This window comes from Camelus bactrianus, chromosome 6 (assembly GCF_048773025.1).
Source record: "Camelus bactrianus isolate YW-2024 breed Bactrian camel chromosome 6, ASM4877302v1, whole genome shotgun sequence".
NCBI lineage: Eukaryota > Metazoa > Chordata > Mammalia > Artiodactyla > Camelidae > Camelus > Camelus bactrianus.
The window spans coordinates 41530885-41554185 of NC_133544.1; the positions used below are offsets into that span (position 1 = coordinate 41530885).

The window sequence follows — 23301 nt, forward strand, 5'->3', positions numbered from 1 at the left end:
CCAAAAACTCCTGTCGATATTTTAATAGGGATTGCATTCCATGTATAGGTCAATTTAGGGGAGAAGTGACATCTTAAAAATAATGATTCTCCCAAGGTATTATTTTGTCATTTACTTAGGCCTTCTTTAATTCCTCTCAGCAGTTTTTTAGGTTTCAATGTAGAGATCTTACACATCTATTATTACATTTATTCCTCAATATTTTAACTTGGGGGGCACTACTGTAAATGGAATTGCTTTTATATTTCATTTTCAAATTATTTTCTTTTAGTATATGAAATAGTTTCATCTGCAAACTTCTTAAATTCACTTATTAGCTCTAGTAGTATTTTATAAATTCCTTAAAAATTTTTTACTGAAACAATTATGTCACCTACAAAAGGAGACAATTTTACTTCTTTAAAAAAAATTTTTAAGCCTTCTTTACCCTTACCACAATGGCTGAACCTCCAGAACAATAGCTAGGACAGGAGGTGAAGTACCTTCCTTTTGACCTAAGGAGTAATCTTTCAGTCTTTCAATATTAAGTATAATGTTGGCTGTAGGTTTTTTGTAGATGCTCCTTATTAATTTGAGGACTTTCTCTTTTTCTTAGTTTGCTAAAAGTTTATTGAGTCATGAATGGTTGTTGAATTTTGTCAAATTATTTTTCTGTGATATGATCTTTTCTTTTACACTGCAAATATGGTTCATTATATTGATTTTTGAATGTTAAATCACCGTTGCTTTCTTGGGATAAAACATGTTTGGTCAGGATATGTTATCCTTTTAAAATATATTTGGATTTGATTTGTGAAGGATTTTTACATTTGTGTTCATGAGAGATATTTGTAGTTATTTTTTATAATAGTTTTTTCTGACTTTAGTATCAATTAGTCCTCACAACAACCCTGTGGGGTATGCAATATTGTTATTCATTTTTGGAAGTGGGACATAGGCAGAGCCAGTGAGTGTTTGAGATGCACTCTCAATCACTATCTCACTGCCTATAATTTGTTAAGTGTTGCTTTCAAGCTGTGTTATGAAAGCATGTCTTGTATGTTGTCAATTTCTAAAAATGTTCTATGTGTTAATAAATTGTATTCAACGAATGGCTATTTTTTGTATTTCCTTATAGATTTTTTATATTCCTTGTATTTTTCCAACAGCAGAAAGCTGGGAAATTCATAACTATGTGGAAATTAAACAACACACTTTTGAACAACTATTGGGTCAAAGAAGAAACCAAAAGGGAAATTAGAACATATTTCAAGATATACAAAAACGATGTTAGTTGTAGTTTTTCATATATGACCTTTGGTTTGTTGAAGTAATTTTCTTCTGTTCCTAGTTTGTTGACAGTTTTTATCATGAAAGGGTGTTAAACTTTGTCAAATGCCTTTCCGCATCTATTGAAAAGATAATGTGAATTCTCTTTTATTCTATTAACGTGGTGTATTACATTAATTGATTTTCCTAAATTGAACCATCCTTATATCCCAGGGATATGGTCACAGTGTATGATCCTTTTAATGTGCTGCTGGACTCAGTCTGCTAGTATTTTGAGAACTTTTGCATCAGTACTCATCAGGGATACTGGTCTGTAGTTTTCTTTTCAGGTGGTGTCTTTGGCTTTGGTATCAAGGTGATGTTGGTGTCTGAGTTAGGAAGTGTTACATCCTCTTCAATTTTTTCTAAGGTTTTGAGAATAACTGGCATTAATTCTTTAAATATTTGGTTGAATTCTCCAGTGAAGCCATCTGGTTCTTGGTTTATCTCTTTTGGGAGGTTTTAAATTATTGATTCAATCTTCATACTAGTTAGAGGTCTGTTCAGACTTTCTGTTTCTTCATGATCCAGTCTTGGTAGACTGTCTGTTTCTGGGAGTTTATCCATTTCTTCTAGGTTATTCAGCTTGTTGGCGTATAATTGTTTATAGTAGTCTCTTACAATCATTTTTATTTGTGCTGTCAGTTGCAACATCTCTTCTTTCATTTCTGCTTTTGTCTTTTTTTCTTATTAGCCTAGCTAAGAGCTTATCAATTTTATCTTTTCAAAAACCTTAGTTTCATTAATTTTTTTCCTGTTGCTTTTTATTATCTATTTCATTTATTTCTGTTCTGATCTTTGTTATCTCCTTTCTTCTGCTAACTCTGGGCTTAGTTTGTTCTTTTTACAGCTCTTTGAGGTGTAAAGTTAGGTTGTACATCTGAGATCTTTTTTTTTAAACATAGGTGTTTATCACTATGGACTCTCTTGGTACTGCTTTTGCTGCAACCCATAAGTTTTGGTGTGTTGTGTTTTCTTTTATCATGATATATTTTCTCATTTCCTCTTTGATTTCTTCTTAGACCCAGTGGTTGTTCAAGAATGTGTCAATGTCCACATAGTTGTAAACATTCCAGTTTTACTTCTGCTATTGACCTCTAGTTTCATTCCACTGTGGTCAGAAAAGACACTTTGTATGATTTCAATCTTAAATTTGCTAACACTTATTTTGTGATCTCACAAGTGATCTACCCTGGAGAAAGATCCATGTGTGCTTGAGAAGCATGTGCATCTTGCTGCTCTTGGGCAGAATGTTCTGCATATGTCTGTTAGTGGCATTTGGTTCACAGTATTGCTCAAGTGCTCTGTTCCTTATTGATCTTCTTTCTGGACGTTCTACTCATTATGGAAAGTGGGGCACTGAAGTCTCTTACTATTACAGTATTACTGCCTTATTTCTCCCTCTAGTTCTGTCAATATTTGCTTTGTATGTTTAGGTACTTGGATGTTAGATGCATATTTATTTATAATTGTTTTATCTTCCTGATGGATTGATCCTTTTATCGCTATATAATGTCCCTCTTGCCTCTTTCGACATTTTTTGACTTTAAGTAAAGCAACCCCTGCATTCTTTGGGTTACTATTTGCATATTATCTTTTTCCACCCTTTCTGTTTTAGTCTATGCACATCCTTAAATTTGAAAGTGAGTTTCTTGTAGACAGCATACAATTGGGTCTTTGATTTTTTTAATCCATTCAGCAATTCTATGTCATTTGATTGGGGAGTTCAATCCATTTAAAGTAATTATTGATAAGAAAGGATTTATATTAACATTTTGTTGATGTTTTTCTGTCAGTCTTATAGTTCTTTGGTCTATCATTTCTTTGCTTGCTGTTTTTCTGTTTTGTTAATTTCTTTGGTATTGATAGTGCTTTGATTCCTTTCCCTTTTAATTTTGTGTAACTTCTGTATTTGTATTTCTGTGTGTGTGTGTGCGTGCACGCATGTGCGCACGTGAGTACCTTGGAGCTCACAAAAAATATCTTACATTAAGTCTGTTCAAAGCTGATGACAATTTAAATTCAAATGCATACAAAAACTCTGCATTTTAACTTCTTCCCCCTCAACACTGTTATTCTTGTCAGTATTTACATTTAATTTGTGTATCTTTTAATATTTTATACTTATTTTTACACTTTTTTCTTAACTTTCATACAATTAAAAGTGATTTACCCATCACCATTATAGTAATGCAGTATTCTGTATTTGTTTATATATACATCTTTATTAATGAACTTCATACTTACACTATTGTGTTACCATTTAGCATCCTTTTGTTTCAACCTAAACTCCTATAAGGCAGGTCCAGTGATGAACCCTTTCAGCTTTTGTTTATCTGGGAAAGTCATTATCTCTCCATTTTTGAAGGATAGTTTTGCAGAATACATTATTCTTGCTTGGCAGTTTTATTTCCTTCAGCACTTTAAATAGATCATCCTGCTGTCTTCTAGTCTGCGACATTTCCACTGAAAAATCTCTTATAGTCTTGTAGGGGTTCCCTTGTATGTGACAAGTTTCTATTTCCTCTGCTTTCAAAATTCTCTTTGCTGATAATTTGATTATAATATGTCTTGGTGTGGATTTCTTTGAATCCCTTTGACTTATTGAATCTAGATGTCCATTTCCTACTCTGAATTTGGAAAGTTTTCAGTCATTATTATTTTTGAATAAGCTTTTACTTTCTTCTCTGTCTGGAACTCAGTGCACATATTGGTTTGCTTGATGGTGTACCATAAGTTCCCTTAGCTTTGTTCATACTTTTTCATTTTTCTTTTCTGACTGAATTATTTCCAGTGACTTGTCTTTGAGTTCATTGATCCTTTCTCCTGTTTGATCTAGTCTGTTGATGAACTGCTCAGGTGAATTTTTCACTTCAGCTTTTGTGTTCTTCAGTTCTATGGATTTCTGTTTTGTACTTTCTAAACATTCTCTATCTCTGTTGAAATTCTCATGCTTTGTTAAAATTGTTTATGCTTTGTTCTCTTGCTGGTGGTTAGCATCTTTATGACAGTTATTTTGAATGCTCCGTCAGGTAACTCATATAGCTCTGTTTCATTAGGGTTTCTGGATATTTATCTTACTTTGTTTGAAACATCTTTGCCTGATTCTTCATTTTTGACTCTTTACATTAGAGTCTGTGCATTAGACAAAACAGGCACCTCTCATGATCTTCATGGACTAGCTTTGTAAAGAAGGCCATCATTGATCAGCTTGTTCAGAGAGTCTAGGGGCTTCTAAAAACTCTTCCCCTTCCCAGGGAGTAGCAGAAAGCTTTAGTTCTAGTTTGCACACTCTGTGCTGAGTTGAGGAAGGAGGGGAGATATGTTGTCTCCCAGTTCAAATTGCTGTCTCTATTCTTCTCTAGGTGGCTAGACTGTACTGGACCCATTAGAGCTCTAAGATCAGAAGACAGAAGCCTGGCCTCTGGGGAGCCCCCTAGGAAAAGTTGGGGTGCTGGATGTGTGAACTAACTCCTTCCCTTCTCTGGGAGAAGCTGCCCTCTTCCCAATTATATGGTGCTATGCTGGGGTCAGGGACTCTGATGAGAGTCTGTCCCAAATCTCGCTACTGGTTTTGGGATTGTGGTTTTGTGTTCACTGGGTGCAGGAGCCTTTCAATTAGTTTCTGGATTTCTCACAAAGGGAATTTGTGAATTGTTGCATGTTTGCACAGGGATAGAGAGTCCATGGCTCCCTACTCCCCTACACCACCGTCTTGCTGATGTCACCCTCAATATGGCTTTTACTTTACCCTATTGTTGACAGTTTCATTGTGGGTAGAATTTTAGGTTGCTGGTTATTTTCTCTCAGCATTTTGGAAGATGTTTCACCATCTCATGGATTCTTTAGCTGTTAATAAAATTCCGACACTCAAACTGATTTTCATTCCTTTGTTGGTAATATCATCCTCTGTCTAGTTGTTTTAAAAATATTTTGTCTTTGGTATTTTGAAGTTTTACTCTGTGTTCATTTTCCTTTAACCTGTTTTGGATTTTTTGGACTCTCTGAATCTGAAATTTGGTATCTTTCATTGATTTGGGCAAACTCTAGGTCATTATTCTTGAGTAGTTTCTCTGAAATTCCAATTAAATATACATTGGAGCTGCTCATTATATTTTCATTCTCTCTTAATCTCTTGTTCATATTTTCTGTCTTTTATTTCCCCGGGCTATATTCTGGGTGATTTTTTCCCCTCAGATCTTCTAGTTTATTGATTTTTTTAAACTATTTAATCTGCTCAGTTCATTTCAGTTTCTGATTTTAATTGTATTTTTCATTTAAAAATGATTTATTTCCAAATATGCCTAGTAAATTTTGATTATTTCTTTATCATTTATCAGTATTATTTACTTTTTTAAATCAGATAAATGAATATTTCATACTATTTGATAATTCTGACATCTTCAGTCATTGCAGGTAAGAGTTCCTAGAGTGATTTTGAGTTCATGTTCCTTGGAATTTTATTCGTCAGGATTCTGGGCATAAAGTATACTCCTCCACAGATTATTTGCATTTGCCTCTTCCAGGTGTGTGAGGTTACTACCAAGCAAGGATAATATTATACTACATTTTTCAGGTTGGGTTTTTTCCCTTCTCCAAAATCACAGAAGTGTGATTTCAGGCTTCAAACTTGTGTGAGAATAAGCTTGTTATACATTCTCAGGGAAGAAATTATCCCCCCTAATTTGTACCTCCTTCACCCAGAGCCAAAGCTGAGAAAAGCACAAATCCCATTATCAACCTCTGAGGACCTACTTATTTTTCCCCTAATTCATCCACTGGAGATGTCCATTTTGAGAATTCTGGCATTAAGCTAGAGAGGATGAGGTCTCTGATTAGACCTCATCACAAGTACTGCCTCCAATGTCACCTTTTCAGAACCCCTACACATTAAAATCCAGGCTTTAGGCTAGCAGGAAGCAGCTAACAAGTACCCCCAACCCCAAGACAAACATCTGTGTGGTACTTTATCATTTTGTACTCACTTCTTCTTCTGTGGTTTCTTGCCTCTGAGGAGTTTCCTCACTTACCAGCTCAATCATTCAATGAAAGGGGTTAAATGCTCTCTGCAGCACTTTAAGGCATTTCTCTGAGTCTTTGTTCAGTCAGATGGCCCCAGTCTCTACTTCTATAAACTATGAGGTGAGGGTCATACAATGAGTATGAAAGAGGAAGAAGGAGTTTGCTGGACAGTGGGAAAGGTTTGAAATGGTGGAAAATGGGAAAGAAAGTTAAATAGTGAAACACTAAATAATAAACAGAATTAATGGTATTCAGAAAAGTTCATAGGGAAAGATCACTTGACAAGACTTTATAGCCCCTGGGCTATAAGGTAGTCTCATTTCTGATACATATTAGCCATAAAACCTTGGATAAATCACATCCTGTTTATACCTACCTACTTCATAGGGTTTTGCAGACAAGTGTTATGAAGTGCTTTGAAAATATTAAATCAGGTGGAATGTAAGGTATTGTAGTCATGTCTTTAGCTATAGAACTGTATCTCAAACTCTTGCCTCACCGGGGAATGGGGGGTGGGAAGGGACTAGGATTTCAAAATGTAGAAAAGATAAACAAGATTGTACTGTGTAGCACAGGGAAATATATACAGGATCTTGTAGTGGCTCACAGTGAAAGAAAATGTGACAATGAATGTATGTATGTTCATGTATAACTGAAAAAATTGTGCTCTACACTGGAATTTGACACAATATTGTAAAATGACTATAACTCAATAAAAGAAATGTTAAAAAAAACTAAAAAAATAAAAAATAAAAAAATAAAGTGATTATAAAACAAACAAAAAAACCCAAATCAAACTCTTACCTCACCAATGATCTTAGGAAAAATAGAATCAAGTTAATGAGTAAAGTAGTTTAGTGGATTTGGACAAAAACAGTTTATAATCACAGTTACAGATTTAAAAAAATCCAACACGGAACAGAACCATGATTTTCAGTAAATAGTAAATGACATGATATGAAACTTATTTGTTTTGTAAACTTTTCTGTTTAATAGGATTTGCTGAACTCAAATTAGTAAAGCCCTAATTACTATGGGCTGTTTGCCATGATATAAAAATAGTTTTGCTAGGTAAAACTCTAATATATTAAAATGGCTTCATTGGTAAGATTTTACCTGTAGTGATCAAAATTAACTATCTAACCCAAGAAAATCTAAGAGAATCTCAGCATTCATATCACAGCCAGAAAACATAAAGATCCCAGAAAGTACACAAATAATTTACCTCATATGTTCATCAAAATTAAGTTAACTCTTAAATTTTAGACGGCTAAATATTTTCAAGATTTTGGCCTTTTCAAGATTGTCATTCAAAAATATATTCACTGTTGTTCTATGAGATAAAAATATGAGAAAATAACTTCTTATTCTTAAGGAGTTTCCATTTTAGGTGGTAAATATACTTTTGTGAGAAATCACAGAACATTGTAACAAAACCAAAGCACCTATAAGTTGAACATACCATTAATATTTGGAAGAACATATCCAATGTCAGGGACAATGATAGCATCTATGAATGTAAGAATTAAGATTCTGAATTTAATTTTCCTAGTTGTTTTGGCATTGTGATTTAGTCACTGCATTTTATCCTGATTAAGCAACTGGCACTCAGGTTACAAAACTGCAAGAAAAAATGTCAATATGAGCCTTAATGATGAACTCATTGACTTTGGCACGAATCACAATATACTCCAACTCTCATTTTAAGTCCTTTTACTTGTTCCAATGGTAGACAGCATGTTTTATCAGATAATCTGTTTTAAAGACTGAAATCTTCTTTGGTAAAAGTGCAGGAGTGTGAACCTTTCTCTGGTAAAGTACATGTTCTATTGATCATGCTAGAAGAAGTTCAATAGGTGTTAGTAGATTAGCGTACAGGGCTCCCCCCCCCCCCCCCCCGACCAACTATCTGCTTTTCAGAAGGTTAAGTATGGTAAGTCTAATTATTTCAGAAAGGGCTTTTTTCCCTTATCTCAATTCCATTCAAGTGTAGTCAACAAAAGAAAAAAGTGGCTTAGGCAGTCTTAACTTTTTGAAAACTTATTTTTAGGAGAACCATTAAATGTGTTCAAAGTAGTAATGGTTGTTTCACTAACTTTATTTTTATACTGCTCCATGGTCCTTTGTAACTAAGCCCCTAAAGTTAGAATGTTTTTAATTAGTGAGAAATGGATACAAAAAATACTTCAAAGAGGTCAAAAGTAAAATGAAATTGGCATTTAATATGACAGTAAAGATAGAGTGATTTGGTAATCAAGAAGCACCAACTATTCAAAACAGATAGAAGGGCTTTTTGGTTTAAAAAAATCAAATGTTAGTTGAGTTTTGTATTTGTCACTACGTAGTCTTTCCCTGCCACTTTGCTATAATACAAAGAACTCACTGGGAAAGCTTCATTCATTCAGAATGATCAACAGACATGTGCTTCCATTTACATGGAATTGATATAAAAATTGGGATTCAAATACTTTAAAAAAAATAGACTCCTCTAGATTTTTTTCTAATGAATAGGGAAATGATTTCTGGATAAAACATCTCTTTTTAAACAGGTTGAAAATGTGTTAAGTATAGTCATGTCTTAAAATTGTTAATTTTATTATAAAAAGACAAGGATAGATAACCTCCACTCTTTCTAGGAGACACTACAAAAAGGAAAAAGCTTTAGTCCGGCTTCTTCCCAAATTATGTTTTTCTAGGTTAACAGAATTTTATTGCTTTTTAAAAAGTACATCACACTAACAAGAGATCCATTTAACAGGAAAATTTTAGACATTCAAATTCTTCCTCATTAGCTTGGAATAACAGCAATAAAAGTCTGAAAACCTAACCTGGATATTGTGTAGTGTATGCTGTAGAAGTATACTTTTAGAATTCTGAGCTTAAAAAAAAGATGCTTTTTTTTTTTCTATTGTGATAGTGTTTAGTTACTTTGTGTTTACCTCGGGGTGAGAGGTATGACTGGGAGGGTACAAGGGGACCTTTTGGGGCACTGTAAATGCTATGTATCTTAATCTGGGTGGTGGCAATGAGTGTATGTACACGAAAAATTTCACCTAGCTGTACATTTAAGCTTTATGCACTATATGGTACACATTATATTTCAAGAAAAATGTAAAAAGAGTGTTTAGCTACTTTATGAAATGTCCACAATAAATCATTAATATGATTTTATAAGTTACAATATATGGAGGAAAAGCAAGTTATCTGATTCTCATGGCATAAGGATTGCTAGTCACTTTCAGATAAATTAACTACATCTGAAGCTAGAGTAAAGCTTTAGTGATGCGATGTCATTGGTAGTCTATCAGAAATGGTGTCAGGAAGAATGCAATATATCAGTTTAACAATCAAGGATAGAAGCGTTATAACAGCTTGAACAACAACTAGAAGATCAGAACATCTTCAAATAAGTGACATGACTATGGCATGTTTATTTATCACCCATAATTTTTATTTCTGCTTCTTATTGTTTGGGTTTTTGTCAGTGCATTGCTTGGACTTCAAAATGAGGGGGAATTAAAGTTAAATCAGTTTTGTTACATATTTTGTTTTTGGTGTGGTAAAAAGCTGAAGTTATGAATGTGCTTTTAAAATTATGCATTCTACTTCCTACCTATTATGGGTGAAAAGAGTTGGTTTACACAGGAAATACAAACACTTAATCTGCCTCTCAACCCTTTTTTTTTTTTTTTACTTTTATTCAGAAGTATGTTAATTCTCATCACCTCCAAAAGCCTTTGAGAGGATTAGCTGCATAGACCAATATTGTTCTATATTAGTCAGTATTAAGCATATGATGTCACCTTGTTTCCTCCCCTCCTCAGGCTTTTTTTTTTTTTGCGGGGGGGGAAGAGGTGTTTTGGGGGGGAGCAATTCTCGAAATTCCGTGGCTTAAACACCACTAGCTGACACACATGATTGACAACCTTACACTCCCAAACCTGTTTGAAATGGGTCAAATACCCAAGCGCTGCAGAACAATGCAATCCAATCAGCAATTCCTCATAAAAGAGAAAGGGGGTGTGATTAGGTTCCAGCTATTAAGCAAGTTATTGCAAAAACAGTTTGGTGGTTTTTGTTTCTGCAATAGGCACAGGTTAAGACAGTATTTTCTCTCTTAATTGGCTCCGGAAAAAACAGAGAGAGAGAGAGAGAGAGAGACACTAAGCGGTAAGGGGAAGGATAAATAGCCCAAGCATGGAGCAACTGGGGCAAACACCACTCAGGGCTTTACCGAGGTCTTTATACTGACCCTCGGCATTGGTTATTGATCATTAACCCCGCCGGGGAACTATCGAACGGAATCTGTGTGAGGCTTATCGAGCCACAGGAAAAGAGATGCAGGAGGGAATATAAGCTTCTAATAAAAGAAACGCAGCAACAATAGCAGAGGAACAGCTCTGCCTGGTGACGTAATGGCTGGCAGCAGTCCAGCTTCAGCAGAGCTGCTGCTACCTCAGCATCCAACCTCTCTCAACACAGCCCAGCTTCGGCCGAGCTACTGGGGCTGCTACTTCTTGTGATGCCACTTTGTTGGTGCCACCGACACCTTCCCTTAGGGGGCCGACAGCCGAACAAAGGCTGGTCCCGCTGTTTTAAGTTGTCGGAACACACACTCTCACTCACTTACCCCCAAGACCCTCAGTCACCGAGCCAATCGGCTGCTTAAGTTGAAGGCGAGAACCCCGGCGCACACTCCAGCCGTGCCTCGGTTTCCCCAGGCTGCTCTCGAGTCCGCCGCTCCCTGCTCCCCCCACCCCCCTATCCCGCACCCATCCTCAGCCCGACTGGATCGCGGCGGCCCCGCTCTCCCGCCCGGCCCCGCGTGCCGGTCCTCCCGCCTTACCTCCGCCAGGTAGAGGTTGAGGAGACAGAGCGTGGAGAACTGGAGACAGGAGGGGAAGCAGTAGAGCAGCCAGTGGGGGAAGAAGTGCAGGTGAGCGGGCGGCCGGAGCAGGGGCAGGGAGCCGCTGAGCGAGAAGGCGGCGGAGAAGAGGGTGGTCCTGAGCGCTGCCCACAGGAGACAGAGGAAGAGGCAAAGGCTCTGGTAACTCAGCCGCCGCTCGCGGTACAGAAGCAGCCGCCACAGCTGCAGGTAGGCAAAGGCGAAGAGAGCGGCGTAGAGCAGGGCGTGCAGGATGCTCAGCGCCAACTGCACCGAGCCCGGCACCGCGGCGCCTGAGGCGGCAGCGACTGCGCCTCCGCCTCCGCCGCCCCCGCCGGGCGTCGAGGGCTCGCGGCCGGCCGCCGGACCCGGCACGGTCACCCTCATGAGGGGACTGGGGGGCGAGAGAGAGAGAGCGCGGGAAGGAAGGGGCCGGACTCGGAGCCGCCGTCGAGGGGGAGAAGGATTTCCCCCTGACCCCCCACCCACCCCAACCTCCAGCCCCAGGAAGCGCCGTGACAGGACCCGGAGCCCCGCGGAGAGCAGCCGCGGCTCCCCGGACCCCGCCTCCTCTCCCCGCCCCCCCGGGGGTCTCGGCTCCTCCTGCTGCGGCTCGCTCGGTAGCTGCAAAAAACAACTCTCGGCTGGAGACAATCAGCTGAGAAACCCGAGCATTTGAGGCGCTCGCTCCGCACCGTGGGCTCGCGCCGATTGGTCCAGGCGGGCACGCCCCCTGCGCGCCGCGCTCGGAAGGCCACGGGCTGCAGGACCCGTCGCTCCAGGGCCCCAAGATCTGATTGGGCTTCCGCTTTACCCGCTTTCTCCCTCCCCTTCACTCCCCACCCACGCTGCCGATTGGCCCGGCAACTGCACCGCCCAAGCGCGCCGGCGGGCGGACTCGGTGGTCCAGTCACCGGGGCGGCTCTCGCTCCGCCCCCTGCTCATCCCATTGGCTGGAGAGGCCGCACGTAAGGCCCACGAGGAGAGGGAGGAGCCTCGCGGGTGGTTTTTTGCCCAGCAGGCTGGCTCCACCGAGCGGTGGTGGCTGCTGGCGCGGAGAATGGTGGCGTCGTTCCCTCGCAGGTAGGGGGAGCGGTTTGCGGCTGCAGGGTAAGCGGGGCACGGTCCCGCCTTCTGCCTCTCCTTCGCGTGGCGGGAACTGTCGGCTAGCAGTCCGCGCCCCGGGCCTCAGATCCTGTCTTCAGGTCTTGGGAGGTAGGTGGCAGCGCGGTTCCTGCAGGCGAGGAGCTGTGTTTTCTGCTTGCAGAGACGCATGCAAGGATTCAAACCAGAAGGCTCTCACCCAGCGAGGGCCGCACCGGCGAGCTTTGGAGTTTGGCTTAGAAGGGGCCTTACCTGGATCCTTCTTCGGGATGTTTTTCTTTTTTCTTTTTTCCCAGTGTTAGCGGCGAGTAAAACGTGAACCCTTTGTGGTGAGAGGGCAATGGAATGAGGGGAAGGCTGAACGTAAGCTCTAAGCAAAACCCCTTTTCTCCATCGGAAAATGTCCCATAGGAAGAGTGGTACTGGAATGAGTTGGATGTTGAAGCGATCTCTGAGTAGGTGGAAGATGGGACTTGGAAGCTTAGAAATTTGGAAAGATGCTGTGGACATAAGCTTAGGCAAAACGTAAGAAACATAATTGTAAGTCTTTGAGGTATGTCTGGAGAGGAAAAAGTAGAATAGTCTGTGCTCCTTAAATTCCGCATGTATTCCCTTCAAGCCTTTGCCCCGCGTGTGGTGGATAGTGGCTATTTCTGGGGCTCAGGGAAGTACAAAACAAAGGCTGTATTATGTTACATACTGCTGTAAATAAATGAGGAGTAAATAGATCTCCCCACGTATACTGGACTGACGTCGTTTTGCTGAGTTTTTCTTCCCGATATTTCGTAATAAAGTGAACAAAGTCGCGCAAAATGATAGAATAATTTGTGGCACATCGCAAATTAAGTATCTCTTTGAAAGACTGCTGTGTTTATTGGTGCAGCCAAGACAGCCTTTCCTAATTCATCATTCTAAGAAGGCTGTTGCTACCCTCTTTGCTCGCTAAGTGATCCACTCGGGAACTTCAAAGTCTCTTGCACTCCACACTCTGGGACAGTAGCTCACCCAGGCACAAGATGCTGTGTGTTTTGGATTCTTTATAGATGTGCTGCAAACTATGATAGATGTTTAGGCCTGGCCCTACTATGTGGAAATCCCTCTGATCAAAGATTCAGCTGAGCATGTTGTGCCTAGAGAAGAGTACAACTTGCTGTATGTAAGAAGTTAACAGGCCTAATCCAACATCAATGCTGTAAAGAAGGATCTCAGGTTTATTGGAATTTAAGGCATTTGCCTCATGGATTCTTAGAGAATGTGGTTAGGGCAGTACACAATTCTATTTGAAAGGAGACGAAGTGCTCCTGACCCCAGTGAGTTTACTGATTGCAGTATGTGCTTAAGTACATAAATTAAGCATAAACTCAGAGTTATGTGCTTTGGGGCACTTGTCAAAATCAGGAAAGCCTCTCTTCTCTGGCATGACCCATTTTTGTATCTTCCATAATCAATGAATCAGGTTATGAATAGATTTTCACCATGAAGTGGTTTTTCTTTTTTTCCTATATGCTGTACTCAAAGTGAGAGTAAACAACATCTGGATAGTACTCATTCTAGTTTTAGATCTTTGCTTCTTGTGAGACTGTTTATTTCAGTGTCATATAGAGTCTGGATAGCTGCCTCTTTTTTCCTCCCCTTTTTGGGGGCATGTATATGGGGGTGCAGATAAAAGATTTTGTCCTAACTGCCTTGAGGGAACTCTTAAATGGAGAGATGTTGACTCCTTTTATTGCCTCTTTTTGATCTTAAATGATAAACTGTGATGAGATCTAATAAACATTTTTTTTGAGGCTAGTTCAGGGAGCAGGTTCTGTTCTCCAACAGCAGCATTAAATTGTAAGCTAATTTTTGAACTTTGTAAGCGTTAAATGCCCCATTTGTTGCAGAAAGTGTCTTTTCCCAGAGAATGACGCCCACAGATCTTGGTATAATTTGTTTAATGTTTACTGTTGTTAATTTCCTCTCTTTTGTCATCTTCTTTTCCTTTTTTTTTTTTTTAATGGAGGTATCGGGGATTGAATCCAGGACCTCCTGCATGCTAAGCATGTCCTCTACCACTGAGCTATACCCTACCCCCTCCTCTCTTTCTTGAAAGGGAAAGCCATTAGTTTTATGTTTAATCATAAGGGTAGGCAGAAAGAGGGAAATTAACCAAGGGTCTTCCAGAAAAGCTTACTCTCAGATAATCTCAAATTTGAAATGTGTCCAGATGCATATTGGTTAAATATTGTTCTGAGAGGGCTGATTACTCTAGCACAATGGTCTTTCAAACAGTTAAAAGCAGAAGAACTGTGTGCCACATGTTATTATATATAGGACCCAGTCCCAAAATGAGATTGCTGTTGTAGATGAGGGCCACCAGCTACTCCACCTTCAGGGAGAGGCACATCCATCCCCCTCCCCACACTAGGTGGAGGGTCATTGTTTTTCTTTTGAAGCACTTCCTTCTCATTGCCCTTGGGGGCTTTCTCAGTATTCTGATGCTGAACAAAACAAACTTTTGTTGCCTTTAGCATTTTATTTGCAAGCTCTAGCCCTTTTGTCCTATAGCCTCACTGATCCATTCTTGCAGTGCTTGTCATCCTCCTGTATCTGCCCTTAGTTAAGTATCACATTTTTTCCCAACTTTTAAATGACCAGTGCATACATACTTGTTTAGAGTTTAGGGATGAGCAAAAGTTAAATCTTGCATACTAACTCTGATTAGTGCTGCCAGGAGCATTATACTGAAGAACTGAGGGCTCCTTCCAGGCCCGAAGGGTAAGGATCTGCACTTGGTTGGGAAGTGTATGTGTGTAGTATTGGCAAACATTTGTCTGTGACTTCCATTTTCTTTTAGTATTGGCACCTGCTCTGGTAGCCGTCGGTTTCTTACTACAGTGAAATTGGGTCAGTTTCGTGTGAATTCTTTGAAATATACTGCCTTAAAATCTGTGATATGTATTTATATTCAAGTCACTCTTCTCTTAGCTGTTACTAAAACAGTAGAGCTAGGTTGGGTTATACTGTAATAACAACCCTAAATCTTCAGAGGTTTAAAACAACATTCCCTTTATGTTTACACTGAATAGGCTGGGAGCATTGCTCCATGCTGTCCACTTTCTGAGACTTGGCTCAACAGAGAAAGCCTCAGTTTGAGTGTTTTTAATCATCATAGCAGAGAAAAAGTGTCTCATGCTTCGTACACACATGCATTGACTCTTGAAAGCTTCCAGAAAGTTACAAATGTCACTTTGTACATTTCATTGGCCAAATCAATTCATGGCCATACCTAACTCAAGGAAGTGGGGACGTGTAATTTTAACATGTGTAGAGAACTAGAAACATTTGGACAGTCCACCCTTTTTGTCAACAGATATTCTACTTCCTTTATGTAGTTCATCCTTGGCCCTTCCCAATGGAGATAACCCCTAAATCCCATGCAGTCAATATGTCAAGCTCAGTCTGGTATCTCTGAGTAATGCCCACTCGCTGTAATTTCTGTTAATCTCCTTCAGTCTGGACATTATAAATTGTTGTCTCCATACCCTGTTGAATACATAGAGTAGTGTAGGGACAGATAACTATAATAAGTGTTCGCATTTGGAGGGGAGAAGAATGGAAGACATAGACCAACCTCTGGACTGTAGCAATTTTGGAATCTTGCTGGGCAGGTGTTGCTGGGGCTCAGGTTGTGTTCCCTGGCTTCTCTTGGTCAGTGCTTCTCAAACTGTTAGGAATGAACAGTTTTTTTTCCCCTTTGATTCCAGTCTACTTTTAATTTTTGTTAAACGCAATAAAAATGAATTGTAAGAAAAGTGAAATGAAAAAAACATATCAAATGACTATCCCAATTTAAAAATAGACTCAGCAGACATAAAATTACTGTGTCAAATTGCTATAAAAGCTTCTAAACATTTACACTCAATTTCTGTGTTTATCTCATTATTGCAGACCAGTAACAAACAGTTCTATTCCAGTACATGCCCTAGAGCATAGTTCTCTATGGTCCTTGGCTTTGCCCTGCAAGAGGTCCTTCCATTTTCACTATCCTTGACCACATCTGATGTGGGCTTTGGATAATATGGCCTCTTTCCATGGCTGAGCAGTTTTGAAGGCTTGCTTCCTGACCCTACAAGGGTGGGGGCTCAAGGATTGTTTTCAGTTTTGAACAGCTAGTCTCTTGAATGGTGGTTCCTCTTTGAGTACCTTTCTTTTCCTCATTAAATACAGTCAACAGCAACTATCACACAGTATTCATTTTCTCTCTTCCAGCCTCTTCTCTTAGGGACATAAATAAGTTCTTTAGCTGCGTGAACTTAGGTACATGCTCATAAATTCATTAGGTACTTGTCACCTCCACATTATTGTAGCGACAGTTTCATCAACAGTTTTGTCTTTCTTTAATATGCATCATTTGTCGAGCTCATGTCTCTATAAGTTTCCTCGAAGAAAGAGTCTCCTTGAGTAGCCCCAGAACAGTTTCCCTGCTGCTTGGCCCCTGAGCCAGTACTCAGGGTTCTTGTTAAGGCAGCACTTCACTTTCACTTTGTGGACCAGTGAAGATAAACTAGATAATGCCACAATAATAACCCCTCAATCTCAGTGGTTTAAGACAGCAGGGTTTGTTTCTTCCTATGTCACAAGCTCATTGCCTATCAGCTGGGGTTTCCCTGGGCTGCGCTCGTTCTGGGAAGCATGCTGACGAACAGCCACTATCTGTGTTTTCAATGGCTGTGACGGAAGGAAAAAAGTCCGGTATATCGCACAGTAGCTCTTAAATCCTTGCCCGAGACAGGCCACTTTGGCTCACATTTTATTGGCTCGAAGAAGTCACGTGGTGACCTCAAACATGACCAGCGGTGGGAAGTGCAGGAGCTGAGTGTGATCCTGGTTATACCTGCTGGGAGGACTGGACCCGTTTACCCCGTGCTGCTGAACCAAGGAAGCAAGGCTCCCGTTCTCCAAAGGGACTCATCCTCTGTTATGATATTTAAATTTGAAGCATTAAGTATTGTTTTTTTTACATTTCTAATTACCAGGGGGAGAATGTTACCAAGTTCCCTCTGTTTCTTGTTTCTCTACTCTGTTCTCACTAGGTGTTCTCTTTCCCCACTGTTTCCCATCCACACTTGCCTTCTCTTTAAAGTTCTTTTTATGAGGAGGCCATGTCACTGGGCAAAAGCACTTCATTTACCATGCAGGTGACATGAACACTCTTCTTTGACCCCCACAGGGGCAGATTGGGTTAATATGAGTAGTAGCTATGGAAAATATGATTACATACAAGTAATAATTTTTCTTTTCAAATCAATGTGAAAAGGTACACTGTTTAACAGAGTCAGATAGTTCTAGAAAGCTTCAAAAGTACCCTTGTTATCTTACCCCCTTCAGTTTCTTGTTCCTTAGAGGCAGTTACTTTCAGCTGCTCATGATTCCTTTTGGCCTTATCTTCCCATTTCCAATAAACTTGGCTTTTAGTCTTGTGAAAAATGAAGATTTAATTCTGTTTTATACCTTTTCCCACCCTGACTACATGCTCCCTTACTTTCTATCTCCCCATCCTCTCAGCTCTGGTTGTCATGGATCTGGTTAAATCATTATTCAGTGTTTATCTTATGATAATGTAAGCTCTGTTTACAGCTGACCTGTGCAGTATTCTCTGCTTTAAGTAATTTGTAAAATAATCAGACTTACCAGAAAGATGGAGCAAACTGCAAAGTTTACTACTGAGTACCTGTCTCCGAATAATCACCGACATCTCTAATTGACGAAATGCATAGTACTTTCACATGTATAATCTAATCTGTCCAGCGAGATGGATGTGGGAGAGTATTCAAGCATCCCAAGTGTGGTTAGACCTTGTGTTGCTACCAAATACATTCCAGGGGAAAAGAATATGTTAACTGTAATGTCCGATTTAGTGTTTAAATGATTGAATTGTAGCCACAAGCCCAGGAAGAATGATATTTTATGCTTGAATCTCATTTGTGCTTTTACTTAAATGTTTAACCTTTTAATTAGGTTGGGGTTATTTCATATAGTAACAAATATTATATAGTTATTCTTTTGACCTCAGGATGCATGCATTCCCCCCTCAGAATATAAAGAAAATATTGGATGACACATTTTATACCATTTTCATTACTATAAAGTGGCTTTAAAATATGCTACTTTAAAATGGCTTTAAAGTATAGTATTTTAATATCAAGGATACCTCTTAATTATATCATTAAAATTACTTTTTATATACCTCTCACAGTCCTCACTCCTCATTCTACTTGAGTTTTTGAACTCTTGGCTCATTATTAAAAATTGATGGCAAATTTGTTCACTGCTTGATATAAACTAGCTCTAGTGAAAATAATTATTAGGAGGTAATCGATCAGTAATTAGCTCCTTTTTTTTTTTTAGCAATACCTGTTCCTTAAGGAGAGGTGTTCATGTGCTTCTTGATAATATTGAAAGATCAAAGTATATAGACCTTCAACTTACCAAATCTATTGTAAGTTGACGAGTAAGTTGTTTCTTATTACCCCTGAAATGTTAAATTGAAAAGTAAATGGTCTTCATTACCATTGAGATGGTACATGTCTAATTTAGTATGAGTTTTTCCTACATTTTTCATTCTTTAATTATTTCATTTTTACTGAAAAATTCCACCCTTATCCTTATGAGTAAATTTTTCCTGTCTCCTGTTTTGACATAGTGATCTTTTGTTTAAAAGATAAGGGGTCTATTTGAAATTAAAAAACATTAAAACAAAATTCTCACCTATACCTGTGGATATATCTTTACCTTCCAGAAGTGTGATGTTTTCATGCTATACTAATTTTCCTAACTTATTTTCTTCTAAATGTGGTTAATATATATCATCAGTAGAAAAGCTTCCTGAAAGAAGAAATTGTTCAAAAGAAATTTGCAAGTAGCCAAGTATAAGACAGAGAATTGACAGCAGATGCAGAGGACGGCATGGAAGTAAGTACAGCCTGAAGGACGGTGAGAGGAGGGTGTCTAGAACAATTCTAAGCTCAGGACATAGAAATGAATAAAAATATGAGTTGAAGACACTTGACTTTCTAAACCATATAAATAAAGCTAAGTTGTCAGCATTACCAAAATGTGTGTTTAGAAGGAATGTTCTTAAGTAGCTTTAATAGATATCTTCTAGAAGATTTAAAGTAAAAAGAAGGTAAATATAGTAAACGTATATTTTGGATCTCATTCCTATGTTAGTGGTTTTAATTGCTATTTGAATATTAGTTGTAAACCCACTCTAAATAGAGAAAGATAAATGCCCAATTTAAAAAATGCGTTGGACAATGTTTGGGAATTAATTTTAGAATCCTTAAAAATGACAGCTCAACATACACCAATAAATAAACTTAAGATTCTTAGTATTGCATTTTCAAAAATTTGCAAGTATCAAAAATTAATACTATTATCAAATCAATGTCATTATATATCATCCCCTCTCAAATTTTTATTAGAAGGAAATAGTAAAGTACTAGCAAAATCAGATATGTAAGTAATGCCTTATGTTATTCTTTTTGCAGGTTTTACTTCATTCACTTATTTAACAAATTTGTTCAGAAAAACTTTGTTGAACACATACTCTTGCCAGGGATTGTTCTAGGCAACGGAACACAGCGGTGAACAAAATAGACAAAATCTCTTGCCTGTATGCAGCTACAACTATGATGTCTTCCAGTTTCAATGTGTTTAGAGTTGGCATCTCTTTTGTCATGATGTGCATTTTTTATAAGTCAGCAGTAGACGCTCTACCAGAACTGAGTCCTCAGAAATTTTTCAGTACATTGCAACCAGGAAAAGCCACCTTAGCTTATTTTTGTCAAGCTGGTAAGTATTTTTTTGTATTGTAGTATGATTTTTGTGATGTTCCTATCAGTATACTCAGTGGGAACTTATTATCAGGATTAATAATACATGCTAGAAGGCTGCCTGGGTTTGAATCCTTACTTTGCCACTTGATCTGCTGTGTAACCTTGGTCAAATCACTTAGCCCCTCCTTGTATCTTTTTTGTCATCCATAATAAGGAAATAGTGTGTACTTTATAAATTTTTTGTGAGGATTAAATGACTTTACTCATGTGTCTAGTCCATAGTAAATACTAGATAAGAATTAGCTGTTAATATAATAACATCTGAAATTCATCTAATCATTTTTAAAAGTATACTTTTTGATATTTTTAGCATGTGAATATTTTAAGTGTTTTAAAACTTTAAATATAGTATTTGAAGTGCTTTAATAATCTGCTTTAGCTATACCATTAATAACACTGAATTAATATAACTGTTGAACATAACTAATCATTGTAATGGTTTCATTTAAGTTTTCATGCCTTAAAAAATATTATTCTTAGAATAAGTAAGTGAGTTGAATTCACATTCTTGTTGGCTCCCTTATTATAGTCATGATTTGAAAATGTCATTTTAAAATCATTTTGAAAGTTTCATGCATCTGTACACGTGTGTTGTGTATGTAGTATTAAACTTGGATAAATAATGCCAAATGCTCCATTTAAATTAAACATTTATTTGTTCAATTCATGTTTTAGAAAGCTTTTAAGGTCCGTTACAAAGTGAAAGTATGTCATGATAAAAGCATTACAAATAAGGATAGTGAGGCAGCAGGGAATAAGGGTGCAAACATATGTCACTAGGTTTGTTTAGTCGCTTGATTATTTGTTGTTGCATACTATTTGGGCAAACTAATATAGTTGCTTCAGCTAAAGCTTGGGCTTTAATTTTAAAAATTCATCTTTCCTAAGGGGCAAGTCATAAAACATTCATAAAACATTTCTTATTTTAGATTCTCCAAGTACCTCTGTGTTTCTTGAAGAACTGAATGAGGCTGTAAAACCTCTCCAGGACTATGGAATTTCAGTGGCAAAGGTAGAAAAATATTTGTGTCGATAGATTATTAGTGACAAACATTTTACAACTGTATGACCTAAGATTGAGTGTCTAAAAATACTGTGTTGTTTCACATCTTTTTCCAAACTGGAAAAACATTTTTTTAACCTATTTTTTTTTTCATAAGAATAAATAGAAGTAGAGATAGTTCCAGACTGTTGTATAATTAGTACATATCGAGGGGGAAAAAGGCTATTTAAAATTCTTTAGCTTAAAACTTTATTTTGTAAGCCATTCTATTGGTGTCATTTTTCAATCTTACATTTAGGCTTTTTTTTTTTGCCTGACAAATCTATAACAATTCAACTATTCACAATTCAACTATTTAAAAAATTTCTATTAGCACAAACTGAGGTAACCAAAATTGAGGTAATTGAAGTATTTTTTTCTTTTCTATTCTTCTAAGTCTTTATAATCCCTTATGTTGTGGTTTCTCATACTTAGAGAAATGCTAAAATGACCTAATTTGATATTTCATATTTATTTTTTTTTCCAAAAAGTGTTCAGATGTGCCCTAGAGTATTATGGCAAATGTCTACATGCACCATGGGTTAGATAGCTACGTGAGCCTTTCATTTAGTTTAAACTTAGTGACTATTAAATTCTTTCTGATTAGTCTCTACCTGACTGTGTACATTTATTCTTTCTTAGTTCATTAGCCTTCCTCCCTTGAGAGATTCCTGCTGTCCTTCTTGGTTGCTGCAGCTAGAGTTCCCTGGGCGGGAAGCACAGAAAAGTTAACTAACTGTGACCTGTAGGGGGAAACTGGTCACTTTTGGCACAGAACACTTCTGATACCAAGTGTGTGCGTTTCCCACACCAACTGTGACACTAAGAACCCAGAGTTAGCAGAGACCCCACCAATTAAGTCCTGTGAGACTGCCTCTCCTTCTGGACGCCAGTCACAGGAGTGGGTCCCCAGGTTTCCTCCTACTTCTGTGGGACTTGGCTGCACACGGGGGCTCTCAGAACCCCTCCTCAGGCTCCATAATGTTCTCTAATGGCTCACAGAACTCGGGGAAAGACTTTACTTACTATTGCTGGCTTCTTAAAAAGGCTATGTCTCAGGAACAGCCAAATGAAAGAGATGCCTAGGGCAGGGTCTGGAAGAGTCTCAAGAGCAGGAGCTTCTATCCTCGTGCAGTTTGGGGGGTGTCCTCCTCCTGGTACTTGGATGTGTTTACTGTGAGCTCTCCCTACCCTGTTGTTTACGTATTTTTGGAGGTTCCATTATGTAGGCATGATTGATCAAATCATTGGCCACCGGTGTTTAACTCCATCTCCAGCCCTAAGGATTGGAGGAAGGTGCTGAAAGTTCCAACTCTCTAATCTTGCCTTTGTCTTACTGGCAACCAGCCCCCATCCTGAGGCTGTCTACAGGCCCCCAGCCACCAGTCCTCTCATTAGGATAGAAACAGACCCTCATCACTCCCGAAGATTCCAATTTGGGGTTAAAGACCAAATATTAGAACAAAAGATACTCCTAGCACTCCTGTCAATTCATGAAATCACAGAGTTTTAGGAGCTCTGTGTCAGGAACCAGGGGTGGAGACCAACTGTATCAATGTATTTCTTAGTATGTCACGGGTTACAGACCTTGAGAAAAATCTTTTTTTTTTTAATGTCAATTCTGTTTGTATAGAGGCCTCAGTTAACTCTGAGCAACTGCTTATACTGTAGAATGATAATGGCTCTTATCTCTGAGGACGTCTGAATAAAATTTTAAACTGAAATTTAGAAATGAGATAGTCGGTTGGTATGACACTCAAAAGGGGTAATCATACTATTTATCTAGTAATGAGTAAACAACTAGTAACTGTGAGTCTAGTAATTAAAGTAGAGTATTAAGGTTCATCCCAGGGGTTAAACTGGGAAGTACGAGTTCCTAAAGCTTTTACAGTTGAGGTCGAAGCTATGTGGATAGCAGACTGTGGTGGGACAGACCTGTACTGAGCACCTGGCTCCGCCCCTTGTACCTAGTAGATACTTAGTACTGTTGATGAGATTGAAATGGACTTACTATATTTAGTCTTTTATTGGATAGAAAGATAACCAAGACCCAGTCTCTT

The 23301-nt window shown here is 38.6% G+C and overlaps 2 protein-coding genes across 10 annotated transcripts in view; one reads left to right on the forward strand and one right to left on the reverse strand.

The window, feature by feature from the left end:
• Positions 1–11684, reverse strand: part of GPR137C (G protein-coupled receptor 137C) — a 98983-nt gene extending 87299 nt beyond the window's left edge. For all 3 annotated transcript variants that reach the window (XM_074365528.1, XM_074365527.1, XM_010962157.3), the window contains exon 1: positions 11177–11684. In XM_074365528.1, coding sequence (XP_074221629.1) covers positions 11177–11602 — 426 coding nt within the window. In that variant the 5' untranslated portion in view covers positions 11603–11684. The remainder of the gene's footprint in view (positions 1–11176) is intronic.
• A 524-nt stretch (positions 11685–12208) lies between these two features.
• Positions 12209–23301, forward strand: part of TXNDC16 (thioredoxin domain containing 16) — a 76226-nt gene continuing 65133 nt past the window's right edge. The window contains exons 1-5 of one of the 7 annotated variants that reach the window (XM_010962154.3): positions 12209–12430; positions 18710–18800; positions 19175–19273; positions 19852–20155; positions 21129–21211. In XM_010962154.3, the coding sequence (XP_010960456.2) occupies positions 19993–20155; positions 21129–21211 (246 nt within the window). In that variant the 5' untranslated portion in view covers positions 12209–12430; positions 18710–18800; positions 19175–19273; positions 19852–19992. The remainder of the gene's footprint in view (positions 12431–18709; positions 18801–19174; positions 19274–19851; positions 20156–21128; positions 21212–23301) is intronic. The other 6 variants (XM_010962156.3, XM_045522025.2, XM_010962155.3 and 3 more) reach the window with 6 other exon arrangements.